This window comes from Bombus affinis, chromosome 11, assembly GCF_024516045.1.
Source record: "Bombus affinis isolate iyBomAffi1 chromosome 11, iyBomAffi1.2, whole genome shotgun sequence".
In the NCBI taxonomy this organism is placed as follows: Eukaryota; Metazoa; Arthropoda; class Insecta; order Hymenoptera; family Apidae; genus Bombus; species Bombus affinis.
This window is the reverse complement of record NC_066354.1, coordinates 3,774,880-3,794,612: the sequence shown is the minus strand read 5'-3', so window position 1 is coordinate 3,794,612 and position 19,733 is coordinate 3,774,880. Positions and strand designations below refer to the sequence as shown.

General features: G+C 37.2%; 1 protein-coding gene and 1 long non-coding RNA gene across 24 annotated transcripts in view; one reads left to right on the top strand and one right to left on the bottom strand.

Moving 5' to 3' along the window:
• Nucleotides 1-19,733, top strand: part of LOC126921613 (TLD domain-containing protein 2) — a 297,843-nt gene that overhangs the window by 263,219 nt on the left and 14,891 nt on the right. The window contains exon 1 of one of the 20 annotated variants that reach the window (XM_050733313.1): nt 9,111-9,871. The exons of the other annotated variants lie outside the window; for them this stretch is intronic. Coding sequence (XP_050589270.1) covers nt 9,806-9,871 — 66 coding nt within the window. The 5' untranslated portion in view covers nt 9,111-9,805. Of the gene's footprint in view, nt 1-9,110; nt 9,872-19,733 lie in introns of those variants that run through there. 20 annotated transcript variants of the gene reach the window in all.
• LOC126921636 (uncharacterized) lies at nt 5-13,163 on the bottom strand. Of its 4 annotated transcripts, XR_007712476.1 has the most exons (4): nt 13,030-13,163; nt 10,965-11,164; nt 3,872-4,159; nt 2,387-3,791 (listed from the first exon to the last, which is right to left on the bottom strand). It is a non-coding gene; the product is annotated as an uncharacterized LOC126921636 (long non-coding RNA). The 4 variants fall into 4 exon arrangements; XR_007712475.1 differs by lacking the exons at nt 10,965-11,164; nt 13,030-13,163 and adding an exon at nt 5-1,921 and having other exon boundaries at nt 1,997-3,791; nt 3,872-6,770; XR_007712477.1 differs by lacking the exon at nt 10,965-11,164.

Here is a 19,733-nt window from a genome sequence, read left to right as displayed (position 1 = left end):
ACGGATTCTCTGCATTTTTCTTTTTTTATAGATGAGAGACAAATTCCATGTTACATAGATTTCCAAAGTTTAAGTATCAAAATACCAGAGTAATTTGCATGTTCATTAGAAGGGCTTTACTATCAAGAATCATCGGGTGCACGATACAAAATCAATTCAGACGAAGATCTCTCAGCTTGCAGATCAAATCAATTTAGAAGTAACTGGTCTAATCTCAGATGTCAACTACAACGATGCTTTAAGATACAAATCTTGCTGAAATTTGTAATAATTTCGAAATTAACTAGGGACCATCTCCTTCGAAAATTTTGTATAAAAAAACGAACAAATCGTGGAGTACGAAAATATTTGACGCTTGTTTGCGTGAATCTCGTTCCAGAAATATTCAACGATTTCCTGCGGTTTGTCCGATCGGATCGCTTTGTCTGCGCGCGCGCGCACGCCCAAAGCCCGCGGTGATCCTCATAGATCGTTTTTCATCGCGGGGGAAGGTTAATGAGACCAAAATGCTTTTCGGATGATGCCGCTGTGACCGATTTATTTCCGGAAGGTCGCTCGCGACTCGCCTACGTCACTGCTTCCGTTCGACGATGATATCGTTTGCCAAATACAGATGTTCATCGCACGTGAACAATCCTGTTTGCTCACTGCATCAATAAAAGCAACGACTGTGAATCAATGGCTATTTTTACAACGCTCTTACTCTTTCCTAAAGCCTGTGTACGTATCCGCTGTCGAACGTTCGATGTGATGAACTTTTCATTGAAGTTGTAGTGGCCATAAGTATTTTTCATGGAATATGAATGATAATAATCATTGAGAACGATGATAAGGGACACTGTAGTCAGTAATTGGATGATAGTAAGCGTGACCATGATCGTTTCTTAAACCAGGATTGCGATTATTGTTTATTTGATGCCTGTTGTAGGAAACTGTAAGAATAATTAAAATTGATATATATATAAGTAGAGATAAGCGTACCACTTGGGAATATTACAAGAATAATTACAATTAGTAATTCAAATAGAGCTACAATGTGACTATAGTTATTTATTGTTGATATATACGAGTAACTAGACGGAAAAATAATTAGTCAATTATATAGGGTATCCAAGGCTATTAATTCCCAAGGTTTTTCCCGCAACGATAAGTATGAGGAAAAATGTTGCAAAGCGAACTACGTATTCACGACATTCTTTTCGCAGGTGCAAAGATGCACGTGCCCTTTTATGTTTTAAACGAATCTGTCATATGTAAGATGGAGAAAACATAAATACAAGAATATTGCGTTACGTCGTTCCCTGTTCTCTCATGTGATATTTTACAAAATTAAAGGCAAAATATGTTCTAAAGTATTTTTGACCATATTATGTTAGCATATTTTCTTTTCTCGTGGAATGACGAGAGGATTCGATGTACGCAAAAGAGAGGAAGATTTTCATTTAAGACATAGTCAAGCAAGATGTACATATATTTTTGCGCTTGCGAAAAAAAATATTATCGTGAACGTATAATTCATTTTGAGTCATTCATATTTTCCAGCTTTCATTTTTCCCTCACACTTGTTGCTTACTAAAAACGCTGATAACCAACAGCGTGAACAGCCTGTGTACTTATCCCTATCCTCAGTTAAGGCCAATTGTAAATATTAACTTTTGAACGTTCTACGATACGCCAATATTAATGCAAGTTGGTTTCTAAGGAACCATATTTCACTCGATGTTTTTTCCATTGAGACATTTTTATGTCGAGCCACGACAAAAGATTTCGAAGATGTTGCAAATGTGCCAAGGTTATTTTCAACGGCGAATCCATTGACGTCAATGACAATGGAAATGTAGAAAACTGGTCGCATAATTGTGCATTTATAATTGAACAACTTCAATCAATGTCAATCGTTACTCGTCGAATTTTTGGGAAACTGAAAATAGATTAGTTTTAGTAGTAGGTGGTCCTGACTGGGGTCGATGTTCTATGTCGATTGCACATATCTCACCCTGTTTATCATATCTATACGCGAAGGGCTATCGTGGGCTAAAATTATCCTTCGTCCGTTTCTAAACTCTGTGCGTGACACTCATTAGCGAATTCTATTCATTTTCTAATAGGAACAAAACGAACGTAAATATACAAAGATCCGTAGAAACAGAAACGTGACCGGTACACGTCCGTCAGTTTTTTCATTTTAACACCATGCTGTGACTGAAGCTGAATATTTAAATACGAATATTTGAGAACGAAAGGAACCTGTTAGATCCAAAAGATAGAAAAAAGTTTCAGTACCACGTTCTGATTGAAGATGAATATTTAAACACGAAATAACTGGAAAAGAAAAGAACCTGTTAGATCCGCCAGATAGAATAAAAATAAACATAACTCGTGTCGATAAAATAATAATCAAATATGTATTCCTTGGACCAGTATTAGTCACTGTAAACAATTTCTGTAGGAAACTACGCTACTAAATTTACGATCAACGTTAAAATTAAAGGAATGGAAAAGATCGGTATCGGGAAGATCGACGTCAAAAACGATAAAAATTCTCATACGTCATTTCATTCTAAACACGTGTATATCTCGGTATAATTATTCTTAGAGCCATATTTCAATGGCCACGTTCTTCTTCCCTCGAATTCACATCCTTTCTCCCTCCGCAAACTTGCTCGAGAACTCTGCTTCCAAAATTCTGTTCGTATTGCTCGAAAATACCCAGTGGGGATTGCATAAAGCACGATTGACGTAGAACACGCGAGCAACGAGTGGATTCTAGCCTCCCGCGAACCCTCCGTCGTGTTTCCAAAAACGAATCGCCGTAGACGATGTTTCCGTCCTCGAGTTGTTTCACACCGTGGTCCGAGGACACGCTGGAACGCGTCACCTTCGCTCTCTCGGAACCGTGCCAACATTCCATCTTCGTTCCATTAGCTCCACGAAACTTCGCTAAAATTGCCCAGCTAGCGAGAACCATGGCGCCAGCCCGTAACACGTCGCTGGACACGGGCAGGATAAACAATGCATTCCTCCGATCGTTTCTCCTTACCATCTGTTGCTTGTGATTTCAGATATAACGTTCCTTCATTTCGAATTCTGTAGTTCGACTTGTTATTAACCTTTTCGCTGTCTATTACGAGCGTCTACGAGACGTTCGTTCAACGACATTGCTCGCTGCATCTATTACGATAATATGCAGCAAATGAAGTGCGATTCGTGTCCCAGATCTATGTAACAAATAGTGGTAAATATAAAATACTCGATATACGAAGTATTGAAAGGAGAGTAACGCTGTGTAAAATCGGAAGGAAACTTGCGTTAATGACGTCAAAAGGTAGAAAATGTTCGTGCCAACTCGTTTTCGAAAATGCTTTATCGTAGAGCTGTAAGAATTTACAAGCAGTTGTAAGCAAGTGCAAATATTTTTATTAATTGTTTCTTGGCAGTTGTAATGAACGTTCGAGATTTCTTCCTTCTGCAAGAATGCTGTCTTTCATTCGCGTAATTAATGGTTGTCCTGGACGTGGAATTCCTTCAAATATTCCTTACGTTGTAGAAATAATAGTCCAAAATGGAACAGAACTGGTCTTCTGTCTGTGTCACATTTCCTTTAGAAATAATTTCACAGATTCTCCGGAAATCTTTAAACGCTTATAAGTTATAAATTAATAGCATTATGAATTAAAACTCTGAGCTTCCCATACGAACCTTTTTACCTTCCTGCCTTATCTTCTTTATGGTTCGTCAATTTCTAATGTGCAATTGGATTTGTTATTAACCCTTTCACTGTCTATGGGTATCTATAGGTGATCAATCATGTGCCTCGCTGTATATTGTATAATAAATAATAAATTAAATATGCTTCATATTCTATACTTACATATAAAATGCACGTGCTTTACCAGCGGCAAGCAACTTCAAAGGCTAATAATCAGAGATTGAAACTACGTGTAAAAAGTTAACTTCGCTTTGAAGCAGTGCGCTGCTTAAATTGAGCGATCAATCGATCGTCCGTTGTTGTTGTTATCCAAAAAGCTATGAAATCTCGAACAAGGATTGATTGAAGTGTGTTTAATAAACTGATTGGAATATGGCGATGGTTCTTCATATGTTGATTTATTTCGCTTATAAAATGCGATCATTTATTCAGTTCTTTTTTCTCCTAACGCTGGAATTAAAATCGTGTCGATAATGATTTTGTCGATTCGCGTCAATTTTTCGCTGAAATTACGTGTACTGAATATTTAAAGAAAAAAATTAAAAAATGGAATTTTCTACACGAGCTATAAATTCACAGTCACACAATATTTATAAAAGTAAACGTCGATTAATTAATTTCTTTATTTGTTTTCTTATCTGCAGTATTTTTTTGTTTTATTAGAATGATCATTTTAACAACTATCGAATGCATGAGAATGAAATCTAAATTGTCCGTATAGACTACGAATTTACACACAGTATCAAAATGCTCTGTCTATTAATTATATGTAAATTACACTTTCCTTATCGTGCGTTCGTTAGGGTGCGAAATCGCGTGCAGCTCTGAAAACACAGCTGGTTGACGATAAAACAGTGGTCGAGCGTAAATAAGATATGATCGTTGTCTCCGTCAGAATTGAATTTCCAAAAATTTCCGCTGCTGTCGTTCCAGCTCTCCTACTATCCAAATATCTCGGTCTAATTGTTTCTAAATGATCGCGGATACCTTGCATACGCGTTTCACGTAGCAACGAAGGTCCAATTCGACACCTCCATTGTCCAGTTGTAGCTCGAGCAACGACTAAATACTAGATGATAAATTCTTCGAATTCTTCGTGTAGCGAATAGAAACGATATACATATTGAGATCGTAAAATAAAGCGAACAAATAAAGTAGTATTAACAATTGTACTAATCTCAGTTAGAACTGTACTTGTATAGAGCCCGACATAACTATTTTTTTACTCAACTTTTATCCTATTGGATATTTGCAGTTCAACAATAACTCATATAATGTGGTCTGCTGTAATAAATGAATGTTTGCTTGAATAAGATGTATATTTAGTTGTAATAATATCGTAAAAGCTGCAAACATTGCATTGAATAACTATAAAATATTTAGTCGCGCTTAGCTATATTAATTTTTTAATTTAAACAAAATGTGACGCAGTAATGGTGCGCGCGTTTCACCCGTAACAGCCTTTAAGAGTTCGCGATTAAACAAAATAACAGAACATTTAATTTCACTGATCTATAATTTTATTAAATTATATATAATATTTTATAATTGAAAAGAAAAATGCACAGTAAACTTTCACCTGTAACAGCCTTTCTGGCTTAACAGCCGACCGATTTTACCACCTTTCCATATTTCTATCTATTAACTTACGATGATCATAATCATCGAACTGAATTTTCTATACGTTTATCCCGTATTTGGAGAGAACAGTTAAGTACAGAGGATTAAATTCTTGATAAAGTAATCCTCTTTATTATCTGCATCGCGTCAGAGTGTGATGTACGTGACGTATTGAAGTCACGTAGACCGGTCGGAAAATTGCACCATGGAATTTGTCAGTAATTTTCCATGAAAACATAAAAATCTGGCTGCTTGTTTGCTTGAAGTCGCCATGCAGGCCAGATACGTCGGTAGACGTTCATTAATCTTCGTAATTTGCATTACCAATCGCTTAGATGAAGCGCCTTGAGATGATTCAGAAAACACGATCTTATTATGTTGTTCGTGCTATTGGTATTTAACGCCTCTATGCAAGATATTAGAAAAGATTAACGAGGCGTTAATTGGTAAACTAACAGCGATGAAACGTGTTTCGTGTGTTCCATCTTTTTTTTCTTTTTTCTTTTATGCGTGTTTCTTCGGGCTTGAATAACGATGGAGATTCTTATCACGGAGTTTGGATTTGATGGATTCTAAAGTTGTCTATCGTAGATATAGCTACTACGAGCTTCTATTCTTGGCGTTTTTGCGCATCTGCGGCTCGGCCCACGCGTAATTGTTCGCTATCAATATTACCGGACAGCGATTCTCAGTTGCATCTCCATTTCTCTCCTTCTGCTCTCCATCTTCTCCTTCTCTCTTTTGCTGTTACTTTCTTCCTTCTTCTTCTCTTTTTTTTTCTTCAATAGATGGACCGCAGATATTTATGCAAATTTATATTTTCTTAAGCGTAATTAGCCCTTTTCGGGTCTCCAAATTTTTTTTTCAATCGTCGTCAAATTTCAAACGCTCACAAACGCGATGATTTTTAACAATTGAAGAAAATGTTCAGTGTGAAATTCCGGGACGGAAAATCACGCGTATTGAGAGCAGTTCTGTTTTCTACGAATTTTTTCGAAATCCTTTAACGACAGAAAATTCCAATTCACTCGAGAAGTACTCAAATCCGAGAAGGTGGAATTTTTATAGGACACGAAGGACTTGAGAGTCCTCATTTTAACGTTTGAGAAAATGCTGACAACTTCGCAATAGACGTACGTTTTATTTCAACTTCGAGAATTCTGGACTCGAATTGTGATAGGCGAGAAACACAGCGAAATATCCAGTAACTTTTCAATATGAAAATTACGCGGTTTCGAGCAGAACGCACTGCTGACTTTGTCTCCTCTACTACATCGTGAAACGTTAACTGCATTGTCGCATGATATTAACAGAGTGCAAAAGGTGACGCGCGACGTTGGTACTTGGAAGCGTTTCATATTATATTGGTTGTTTCATCATCGATGAACCCATGAATCACACCCATGAACATAGAAAAAGGAACGAATAATTAATCTTAATAGAGTTGAACATTAAATTAGTATTTTTCGAAATTATTTGTTTATATTAAATTTATTCGTTAAATCCGCTATAACGTTATATGATTTTTCGTCATTTGCACGTGATACATATCTTTAAAAAGTATCTAGTTTTTTTTTTAAATTAAGGAACTATAATCGATTGTGTCACCTTAACACGTTGTTAACTATTATCTTGAATAAACTTGTAAACAGTTATTGTGTAAAATAACACACGTTGACTTTTGCGTGAAATATTCTATTCGTTGATGTTAATGGTATTCTAATTTTTAACACACAATTTCAATTTTTCTTCTCACTCCTGTAAGCAAACAAAATTTCTCATCAACGATGAAACAACCAGTAGAACGAGTCTCGAAACTCGTGTTTAACGACAAGAGTGCGAAATATTGTCAAACACCAGTAGTTTTCCCTCCGGTTTAAATAAACTCGAGAAACGCATTCAGTATGAATATTTTATCGTCGCGTGCAAAACGAACAGAGCAAAAAGTGGAATACCATACGCGCGGCTGTTATGTTCTCATAGTTGTTGGTGCTGTGAGTCGTCATTGGCGATTGTAATTGAACTTATGTCAGGGATCGTACCTTACAAAAACACACGTGACATTTGCATGATGCGTAACGTGTAGAAAATTAATCCAGTTGGTAACAATCGGCGCGTATGTGTTGCATATCGTGTAAAATAAGTCAAGAATAATACGCTTAAGAGATTAACTTTTTCTTCTTTTTTTTTACCGTATTAAGATGCATGTAAAATGAAATGAAGATTAATTTGCAATATTTCTTACGATATGTTTCGACAAACAATAATAAGTATCAATTGCAATTACGCAATCGGCAGAGAAATATTCTTATATACAGTATGTGCATACTCTATTTTCAAGATATTTCATAAGAAGTTCAATGACTCGCACTGTATAATTGAGAACATGAAAATAAAATATTTGTACATAGTAACTGCGTGGAATCTCCAAAGATAGCGCGAATTGCAATGAAAACATTCGATTATGATTTCGTTATTCGTTACATTTTTTGTTTGTATTTGCGCGATATTTACTTTTGTCCTATTTCTCAAAATAGAATGGGACAATAATTGATAAGCTCTAATCGTTAATAATCTTTTAGAACTTCAATCCTATTTACACGAAAGATCATAGTTAAACAATTGGTTTAACATCTTAAATCATAAGTTTAATAAGTCTATAGTCAAACGATTTTGAATTACATTACAATAATATCAAAAACAATTGTTCGATTCTGAGGCAAGAAGCAATTAGTATTATCGTATTTGATACGGAGAATAATTTTATTACGTCGTAGAAAGCGGACGTGACTATACGCACGCTATGTTGACCATCAAGTGAAATCAAGTATACCGCTAATTGCTTCGAATCCTTGCATGTGATGGATCAGATTTTCTTATGTATCCATCGTAATTAATCACCTCTGAAATTTAATTTATAATTCCCTATATTAAGCCAATAAGGATTTTCCAAGTTTCCAAAACGTCTAACTACGAAACAGCCGTCTGGCCATTTTTCTGAAAATTTCTACAACAATTAAATACATTTTAGTCTTTAAAACAGTCTTTCTTTTTACGATATTTACTATCTCTCGATTGAATTCTATAAACTATACAATTTTCCAAGCTGGAAATCAATCGTGTTTAAACAGTCTGGAATTTCATATAAGTATGAAATAATCATCGAGCAGGGGAAATATTCCATTCGTTTATGCAGCTACGAAAGGCTTGTCCCCGAGTCTAAAAATTAATGCGAGCGACAAAACGTATGTTGCCCTTTTATAAGAACCAATCGATTCTGTTTAAACAGTCTACAATTTCACATAAGTACGAAACGATCACGGAGCAAAGGAAATATTCCATTCGTTTATCCACCCACTTGAAAGGCTTGTCAGCAGATGTAAAAAATAATACGAACGATGAAGCGAATGTTTCCCTTTTGTAAGAACCTCCAAATCGAACTTTATAAACTATACAATTTTCCAAGTCGACAATCAATTCTGTTTAAACAGTCTACAATTTCACATAAGTACGAAACGTTCATGGAACAAAAGAAATATTCCATTGATTTATCCACTCACGAAAAGCTTATTCGCGGTTCATAAAAAAATGTGATGCGAACGATGAAACGAATATCCAAAATGAGACTATTTTGATCCAAATTGGTAGCGTGACACGGGCTTGAATGGAAGAGCAGTGCGCGCACCGGCAGCACGTGCTGCGCAAACCGGGTTGCGCGTCGAATTTATCCCCTCCCCTCCACGCCTTTCTCCTAGGATCGGAGTATTTGACTCACCCCGAAAGCGCAGTGGTACAGTGTTGCTTCAGTCCTCGCGAAGTGAAGCGTGCATGTCCGAAGCGATCGATCGTGAAACGAACAAATCGAATTTAACGTCGTATCTATCCGTGAACACAATTTCAGTCACAGGAAAGCTCTGGCAAGTTCGAATCTATGAAGCTTCGATTCCAGAAGTTCTCCTTCTGAGCATTCGACATTGTATACGTATATTGTATACGTATAATATCGCTGTGACTTGTTGACCGTTTCGTTCGGATCAATTACATTTCATCTAAACATAAGCACATTTATCGCGAGTCTGAGAGGCAAGAGGAAAAAAAGACAGAAATCTTCGAGGCAAAAGGAAAACAAAGTTCACGTCGATAGATAGGCGTGAAGCATCGCAAAGTGTTTTCTAAGAGAGCACAGTCGTGCGTATTGGTCTGAAATTTCAACGATACACTGGTGTGTATTTTCAGCGCGATTAGTAGACGCGGGTTGGTACGTTCGCTTCTAGAAAGGTTTGTGCCACGGCGACTGATCTGATCGCAGTGAGATCTTGGACCGGCGTTGAGACGCAGAATAAAACGCATAATGTAAACTGTTTCCTGCGTGATCATAGTCGCAGAGAAAAATATATATCAGAGTATAGCAGTGATAAAACGGTGAAGGCTGGAAATTCGAGTTTTTTACTTCAAAGGCGAAAGAATCTAGTCAAAATGCCGAGGCCAAAGTTTCTAAATCCCATCACTAAGATCTCCAAGTTTCTCAAGCAGAAGACGAAGGTAAACAAAGTTTATTTCAATTTAAAATCTCCTTTCTGCTAAATCAATTTGTTCTGTTTTTTTTTTTTCTTTTTACTTTTCTTGTTTCTTAATCTCTTTTTGTGGAAAATATTTGAACGAGATAAAGGGTGACCCTTACCTTTTTACGATTCTCACATTTTTAGTCATCAACGGTTAATAGACGGTTTTTTATCTGTATCAAATGTAATATAGTCAATATTGACTATATTACATACTGTAAACTGAATATTGAAGTTGTATGCAATGTGAGTGATTGTTGGTAGAAGACGTTTTTTTGGTTTCATTTCTACTTTTGGAAATGAATGATTTTATCATTTTTGGTGCACGAATTCTGTGCGAATTATGCGGTAAACTTCTTAATAAAAGCGAGTATATACTTCGCTTCGGTGTTCCAAAGTGTGAATAAAATAAACAAAATTCGAAACGTTCGATTCTAAAAGTAAAGCTCTACGTAGAAACATTACAATGATCTAAAATTATCGTCGAATTATATAAAGAGCGTTTCTAGAAGACAGATAAAAGATTCGATTCTAGGTTCTATGTACAGAAACAAGTAAAAATGTTTATACAAAGATATGCCCGTACGACGAATATTGAGTATAAAAAAATAGGAGCGTTCTCCATTGAATTGCACGCAAACGTCTCGTTTTGTCTTCTTCAAACTCGTTCAGAACTCGTTTAAACTCGTTATTCTAATAATATAATCTTCTCTCGATGACTTAAACGTACACCTAAATTTCTGTACATTCTTTTTGAAACATCGCTGTCGGGCCGAAATATAATTGAAACGAAATATTTCGAGAAAATAACGAAAAAGTAAATAAGATTACATATTTTCGAATTACATATTTTAATATTTCTGTTTTTCTTCCTCTTTCAAAGGCTGAAACTTAATGTACAAACAAATTTTCTCGTCATTCTCCGAGCACAATCTTTTTGTCACAAACGATCCACACGTTTCGCGGATTCCGGAATTCCTCTAGATGACGTTTTCGGCGCGCTATTGACGTAAAAGTTGTGTCTGACAAGTGCAAAAATAAGCAACAATTTTTCACAAAGATTTCTCTAATACCTTTTCACGTTTTCACGAATCCCTGGCAAATACCAAGTCAATTTACCACATGTGTTCCTAACAGCTGTCTCTCGATTGACTTTTTCCTTCAGTGGCGTAGTGCTCGTTCCCTTTGTTGATTATATTCGGCTACTCTAATAAATAGACTTCCTTCATAGATTACAAGCGACGATTCTCTACCCAGTATAAAGCTGTTCGACCTATATTGGAATGTAAAAAATTGATTCTCGGATATTTAGAACGGTATATCGATTGGGAAAGTGAGACATGTACTTCTATAGTATTACGATAATTCTTCATAATTTTCTTTTTCTTTTTGTCTGTGTATAATACTTAGGAAAATATTACGGGGGGATACGTAGATCCGTGAAAAATCACGTTTGTCTTTTTATAAAATTAAAGTTCAAAATACTCTCAGCTAATTTTATATTATTATATATATATATATATGTCGGAGAGTCAGTAGGATTGGAGGTGTGGGCAGGCAACGAATCGTCACCAGTAGTAGCCATTGTCGAGGTGTGATCCAGAGTTTATTAACACAAGTATGGAGATGTGAGACTTGACAAATAAACTGCGGCGGTTAGGTACTCGCGATGCGAATGACAATAGTCTGAGGTCCGATAACGAATACGCGGTCAACGGGACTCTTTTATTCTTTACTCGTCGGCAACGCCTAGGTGGTACTCTCAGTTAGCACGCGAAGTAAGCACTCTATCGAAATTATGAAATCGTACTCGAAGGTTAGGAAAAACTGATGCACTCTCTAGCGGCACCAGGTCTTTTATATTCGTGGAGACAAGTCTTCGTTCGGAGAGTCAGGGAAATTGCCGTTGTTGTTAATTGATCAGTCTTTGGAAGTGTCCTTCACGGAAAAGACTGTTTGCCTATTTTCGTTAATCAAGGTTTAGGGTTTATGACGGGTCATTAGGCTGGCTGCAGATGTTTTGCGAATATGTCTCGACAACCGGCAATTGACCTACCCATAAAATAGGGTCTGCTTATGGCGAGCCATGAGACAGAAACCATTAGTGTGCTTACTGTCGAGTGCCGTTACAACTATTTATTTTTATGGAGGGCTATAGACTTTTCCATGACTTTAGAAAATGTTCGTCCCTTGACCGCGGCTACGTTCGGTGACTGGTTGTCACCTCGAACCCAAACTCATTCTCATAGATTGCAGGTTATTACAATTGGGCTGAAGGACGGTGATTGTTTAGCTACGGCTATGGAATCCAAACTACAATATTAGGGGTTTTTCCCCGGTTTTCGACGGAAGGCTCCGGTGTCTCTCCATCTCCGACATATATATATTCGAATCATGTTTTTATTTGGTTATGCAGATTAAATATGAGGGTTTTTGTTATCCTCTCGAGAATATAATTCAAAAATATGGATTGTATATTAATATGGTTGACATTGATTTTTTTGACGCAATACTGTAAATTTGGTGGCACCTATTTCTCTTGTATCTGTGGACCTGACAGATTATTTCTCTCTTTAAACGTGTCAAAATCAAAGAAAATCAATAAAAATATTGCGGCATATTTTTTCATTCGCGATTTAAAAATTTGAGCGTTTTAAACATTCCGAATTTATGTATTAAACATTTCTGATAGCGAGTTTACTCCAAAATATATCGTCGATAATAAAAGTTTAAACTAAAGTAACTAAAATAATCAAAATTTGCTGGTTTCGATACCTTTGGGAAAAGTTTGTAAATATTTCCCTGCTTTCAAATTCGATTCGAATGTAGTGACTCAAAAATGCGATGTTAGGATTGTTTAGATACGATCGATACGAGATATGATCAGTATGCTAACTAAATAAACTCTTTTTCTTCATCACTGAAGCGAAACAGAAAAGAAAGGAAAGAGAATCCAACTGCTTTTCTACGATTCGACAAAACGATGTAACTTTCTTCGACCCGTTTTCTATGTATCTCACCAGGAACCACAAATTTTCCATAATGTAAAGTTGATGAAACTATGTTTCACCAGCGATGTGATTTAACCGCGATGAAACTTGTGATTTAATTCGCAAAATAGGTTGTCTCTCTACATACCTTAATTTCAGAACGTTCCATCAAACGCTAGAAAGATTGTGTCAATTATCTTGGTTGAAAAAAGTTCACCGATTATCCCAGTTTTTAAAGTTGGTATTCGAACATCATTCCCCAAGTTCAAGCATCGTGCTGTCTCTTTCAAGAATTTCCTTCTTTTCTCGCATGAGCAATCTAACAAAAATCCAAACGTCTGTTAAACGATGTTGTATATAGCGATGACATGTGCAGAAAATTATCCACCGGTGCACACAATTAGCATATGTCACAGTTAGAAAGATATCATAGCAGCAGCTCGGTTGTGTTTACGTGCAACCGGTCCTTGGCCGCGCCTAGGTCCACCTTTCACAGAATCCGGCTTCGTTCGATATACTAACTACGCTCGAACCCGGCCAATCTCTGACGAAAGTTATGCAATAACGAATAACTATACACGCTGGCTTTTACAGCCGTGACGCTCGTACACGCGCTAGGGGCGCGGTCTGCGGCGATGGCTCGACCGTGAAAAGGGGTGGTTTCTCACGCACAAGGAAAATCGACACGCTAGGCGAATCACAGGCTAATGGAAATCGCGAGGCAGACAGAAGAATGGCTGACATTTAGCATTTTTCGCGTTAAAAATACTTGTTGGGGTATGAAGCGTAAAAAGGTTGCAGTAAACAAGGGGTGGGGTTCCCCTTTGTAAAGAGAGAACGTGCTCCTGAGAGCGTTCTACTTACTCGAGGAAAGCTGTTTCCTTCTTGAGAAAAATAAACCGAATGTGTTTCGACTCATTGTCGTTATGTTCCTCGAGATAATATCGCTTTTTCTCTGTTTAAATTTCATTTTTTTATTAAGGATATGAATCGATTACGTTAATCAATAAATCTCGTAGGATGAAATCTCTTTTTTTCTTATCCAGCGAGAAAAATGGTAGAGGTAGGTCTTTTCGAATGATTTCGTAAAGGAGGAATTACACAGACAAAATGAGGAGAATAATCTGGATCAATAGAGAATATATAATAAGAGAATATATGTGGATTAATTTGGAAATGCTATTTGTTCTTATTCGTAAAGAGTCGAAGTGAAATCTATTTTCTACTAGATCTTTAAATCATCCCCTTTTTATGTGTCACGATTTAATGCGCAGCTCGTATTTTGCTTATTCATGAACGAGTAACTGGAAACAGGAACCGTGTGGCATGAATTAACTAGTCGCTTCATGAAGGGTAGCCCAGAACGAAGGGTGGAGCTCGTTCGAGAGTTGAAAGAAAAGGAACAGCTGGACCTCGCCCATTTTGGGCTGTCCAATTGAAGGCTGATCCTATAAGAGAATAAATTGTCTAGGCTGGCAGAGGGTTGTTTTTGAACATCTCTCACAGTTTTCTCACTTTCCCTCGCTAATTACTTTAGCACATTTATCTCCCTCTATCTTTTCCTTCTTATAAAGCAATCTCATTTTGTAGTCGGTAGGCAAACATTAATCAACTATATATTTTCTCTATTTTTACAATGAATATGTACATTTTTGAAGAACAATTTGAGAATTAAAAATAATTAGAAAAATAAATCCTAGAATGAAGACACAATTTTCCTTCAAATTCCAGAAGGTTTCTTTCTATAAATTATACATTTTTCAGCAAATTTTATATATATATTTTTGAGTTTACTGAACTCTTATTATGATACGTTTCGTCGTGTATTCATAAATGAAAATATTTCTGTCGAACGTCGTTTAAATTAATTTCCGTAGAAGATCTCTCTCGCCCATCTAATACGTAGCTCATTAACCAAGGTTCTTCCAAGTTTTCCTCAGTGCTCGTTAATTCTCACGTCAGACAGCTTCGTGCAACGTCTCTGACGTATCAGACGTATCCAAAGAATAACAGAAGCGCAAGTATCCCATTTAACCAGTACCATCGAGGCTCAGGTAAATACAAGTAACCCACGCTTTTCAAAATCTCGAATCTTCCAAGAATCCGTGAACCAGCAACTTAAACAACGTTCCGTTAATAGCTACAAATCAAGTGCTAAAAATTCTCTTTGTCGTATATCGCTACAGCTTCAAATGAGAATTCGAACTCCAACTCGTCCTGTGGAGATCAACCTACCTTCGAAAAGAAAAAACAGGCCGATCAATAGCGGCGTCGAACGCGTTAAATACGCCAAAATGTTGAAGCATTAAACACGTCGAAGCAGACAGATAACGACGTTTTTCCGTTTTAACGATCATTTCGACGTTCATCTGGCACGCGTTTCAATACGCGAACGCTCGCTTACGCGTGTGTGCGTGGTTAAAATAAAACGAAAGAGCGGCTAGAAGAAGAAAATTCATCTCGTTCCTCGAGGTGTCTTCGCAGAGAGAAAAAGGAAAATTGCAAGGATGCTTGTTGTTCGTCGGTTGTTGGAAAGAAATTGCAGTTTCTTTGCTTCTATAAAAATTGTCTTACTACGATGAACATTTTCCGAAATCTTCTTATTTACGGAAAAGAAATTCTTTTGGCAGAAATTCGTCGTAATCGATCGATTTCAACAAAAGTTACAGCGTTTTAAAGACGAAGAAAGAAATCCTATTGGCTGATTTTTGAAGAAGTTGTAGTATTTTAAGGATAGCAAGAGATCTTATTAGTTGATTTTTGAAGAAGTTGCAGTGTATCAAAGATAAAAGGAGACGTTAAAAGAATCGATCGATTCTAACGAACTTTTCTCAAAAAACACTCTTCGTGAAAAGACTACGCTTCGAACTACATCTAAGTTTTGTGTATTCAGAAGGATATGTTTCATTGAGAAAACGGTGAAAATGGAGATCTTCGCACCGAGACCAACCAAATCAACGCACATAATCGACTTCTCATTTCTTCCAGTTCGTTTATTATTCTCATAATTTCTACGCTAAACACCCAACTATTTCTATAATAATCGTAGCGGAACACGGCGAAGAAGTTTACCTTGGCTTCGCGTGTCGACGTACTACGCAGCTTTTCCTTATCTATGTATTTTTGTTGTTTTCTGCTCGTCCATATATCTTGGAAATTATAGGCGTTGCTTGACGAAACGTCGAATAATTCGTCGGGCTATTTCTGATTGAAATAACAGCTCGACTTACATTAATCATCGAACTTTACGACAGAAACTAACTAGGAACAACGCTCGATTAGCACAAGACGTATTAATACGTTTCTCGTCAACATTGTCTAACGTGTTTTCTGAACTTTTTTTCTAATGGTTTCCTAAGTGCTAGGAAATGAACGGAGGTTTTGGAAATTTAAATAGAACGAGCAACAAGAAGAAAATGATCGAAGTAGACAAGGTTTGTTGACCTAACGAATATATTATGTTTTCGCAATAAAGCAAAGTAGTCGTAAATTCTGCAATCTCTCGAGCGCAAGGATACGAGCGAAATTGCATCATCGTTTTTCAAATGAAATAGAAACTTGTGTTACGTTCCTTGTACGTATGGCACGGAGGTCGTAAATTAAGAAAGAGGCGTGCATCATGATGCAGTGCGTTTTGTGGAAACTATTTTAATCTTGGACTGCTACAGTTATTTGCGAATTAATATTCAGCTTGCTCAACACTTGTTCCCTATGCACTGGAAATATCAACGACTTGAACAAGACGCGGAGCGTACGAGAGCCATGTGGCACTAAACGTGTCAAAGAATAAAATATCTGTTGATTTCTTAGTCTTTGTCGCGAAGATAAAAAGATTCGTTTATGAACCTAACATACATGTTCAGATCTGCTTAGAAAGAGGAAATGCTTCTACATTTCTAGAAGCAGTCTCGTAATGACGGAAATTAACCTGGTTGTAGCGTAGGAAGATCGTACTTATTTCGTACGTATTTCGACCACGTACACGCGCAAACAAGATTGTACTTCATCGTTAAATTACATAATTTCGTGCACGTAAAACTCGACGAATGCGTTCATCTCGTTTAGAAGAGGAAGTCGACCTAATTGGTCAACTTTGATTACAATGCGCCTGTTGTTGTAAATTTAGTTACTGCGACTCTTCTGTGATTATTACAATTCCTCGCAGTTGGTTCTATTACATCCAGATTTCTCTAAAACGATCGTGATAATGTTTAATTGCCCAACATATTCTCCTCGATATTTCCATGAAAAGTTCCGAGAATGTATACGACGCGACACTCGTTATACAAATTAGATTGTAGAAAATGATTCAATAGAGAACTAAACTAAAACTTACTGCCTCAAAAATGATGGATAAAACGCTTTGATCGAAGAGTGCAGTAATTTTGTACTCGGCGAGTACATGCGTCAAAACTCTCTCTCTCTATCTCTTTCTCTCTGCTTCTCTCTAGTTTCCTTTTTACACTCATCGAAGACGTCTATCGACTGGTACAGTCTCGTGGTATTCAGATTTCAATTAACCGTGTTTGTATTTGTTGGTAACGAAGGAAGAACTATTATAATAGCAGTCGCAATTATGTCATTAATTCAGATGATAGTAGCCGTTAGAACGCGCGAAGAAATCTATAAAAACACTCGATCGAGCAAGAAATCTAACGCGTGTGTAGATCTCCTGGTATTTATAATCGTTCGTTAAACCACGCTGTATGATGAGCCTTCGTTTTCATTTACATCTTAGATCGCTATAATTTACGTTTACATTCTGATTTTCAGCTCAATCCATATTCCTTGCTTCACGAATTTTCGTTTTGTTTTCTTGTATCAAAACGAATGACGATTACGTGTATTCTCGACGCGTTCTAGCCAAAGTATATCGTAAAATTAAAGGCAAATTCGTGGTTTAATTATCTTCGTTGGAATTCGAGCTAGCGTAACTAATTGTGCTCTCTCTCTCCTTCTCTCTCTTTCTCTCGATTCTTTCGAGTCGACACTTCGCGTATAGAGCGTAATTTGCCCTAAATGAGAACAGTTAAACGATCTTTTGTAAACCGTTCTTTCTTTTCGAGTCGGTGCAGAGGAAGATTAATTTTTTGCTGGTGGAATTATAGTGATAAAAATTGGTACTGTAAGATGAATAATTATTCTGGCGGAGAATGACAGTTTTGACAGTTTCTTCGCGTTAAAAACAAAAAACCGAGACTTATCACAATGGGATGGATGAAAAAGAAGAAGGAAAGGCGAAGAAAAAAAAGGAAAAGAGAAAAGATGATAACGGAACCTTCGAAAACGACAGGCGGAAAAATCGGTCGATTTATGAGCAAAACCTCATCATTGTCAGCGTTGCAGCGAAGGACGATCAGGAATAATACCGTCGAGGACGCCGCGAGTCCCTCGAGAGATACACCCGGCAGGATTCGCGCTTGTACTTGACATTAAAGGAGAGGAAAGACGAAGTAAGCCGGTCGTCGAAAGATTTTTTACCAAGCTCGATGGTCATTTGAAGAGAGAAAAAGAAAGAGAGAGACTGATTCGAATGTCCATTTTCAAGCTCAGTATCGAACGAATCATCGGATCGGTCGGATTCTCCATCTTTTCGACGTCGTGCAGACCTTGCAAGCAATTTTCTTCCAACGACAGTACCAAACAAGTAGAAAATATGAAAATCGTCGAAACTTCGGAAACTTAAAATCGCGAAGTTTGCAGATTTTCCAGATTTGAGAATAGCCGCGGTGGAAACGTTCGCGAAGTTTTATAAATCTTGTCAATTTAAATCGTTTAACGCGAACGGTGTGTGTGTGTGTGAATTTATAAATTGTCGAGAATTGATTGGTAAACGATGCTGGAAGATGATTCCTCGATCGATGATTATTTGAATTTTTCGTCTTAGGGGATCTTACAAGGTGATCGGTTTAGACGTTAAAGTGCTGTGAGGCAAAAAGGAGAAGGATTTTGTCGCGTCACGAGTTCATTTACTCAGACGTTCGTGATTACTTAGTTGGCTGATTGATGATTGATCAGTGAATTCATCGAAGGAAGCATATTTTTAAAGAACCTCCGTATCGTTGCGATTGTTGAAGCGAACACATAGCTCAAAATTATGACAATAGAAAATCAGACTAATTCGGAGAAGAAATAATTCGATTGTGGTTGGAAGTTGAGCGTTGATAACATCATGATCGTCAATCCCTGTCCGATTCTAAAGTACGTGTTCCAACATTCCTCGAGGATGCTGTCGGTGAGATAATAAATTCTACACTATGCCTAAAAAATTGTACGAAATTCCTTGTTCGGGTAGAATGTCGCAAAAACTGGCCCAAGACTTTGCCAATCGATAACATCGTCGAAAAATAAGAGAATATATTGATTGATCCTTTCATAATGGCGTCTCGAAAACTTTTATAAGTTATTAATGAGAAAAAATTTGCAAAAATCAATATATAATATAATGAAGGACTACGCGAAACGTGTCTACTCGCGCATAAATTATCGCGTGCTAGCGCAATGTTACACCGTGATACACGTTGTACTGGTCTGAAGTTTTAACGCAAGATTTGTACACGAGTAGAAAAGTCACGCGTCAGCGACGATGGTCGATAGACCGACGACTTACATAAAACGAAGATGGGAAATTCATCGAGAGAAACCGACTTGTCCTCGTTGAAAGTACGTGGGCGAAACGGCGCCCATTATACGCCCGATGAAGAAGCAAAACGAGAAAAAGGCGTACGATCGATGTCTCGTGCATCGTTCGTCGTGTGAAATCCCGAGGTCGCGTGTACATCTGGAAAAATTCACGAGGGGAGAGATCCTAAATCGAGATCGTGGCGTCCTTCTGCGCCAGAAACCACCAAG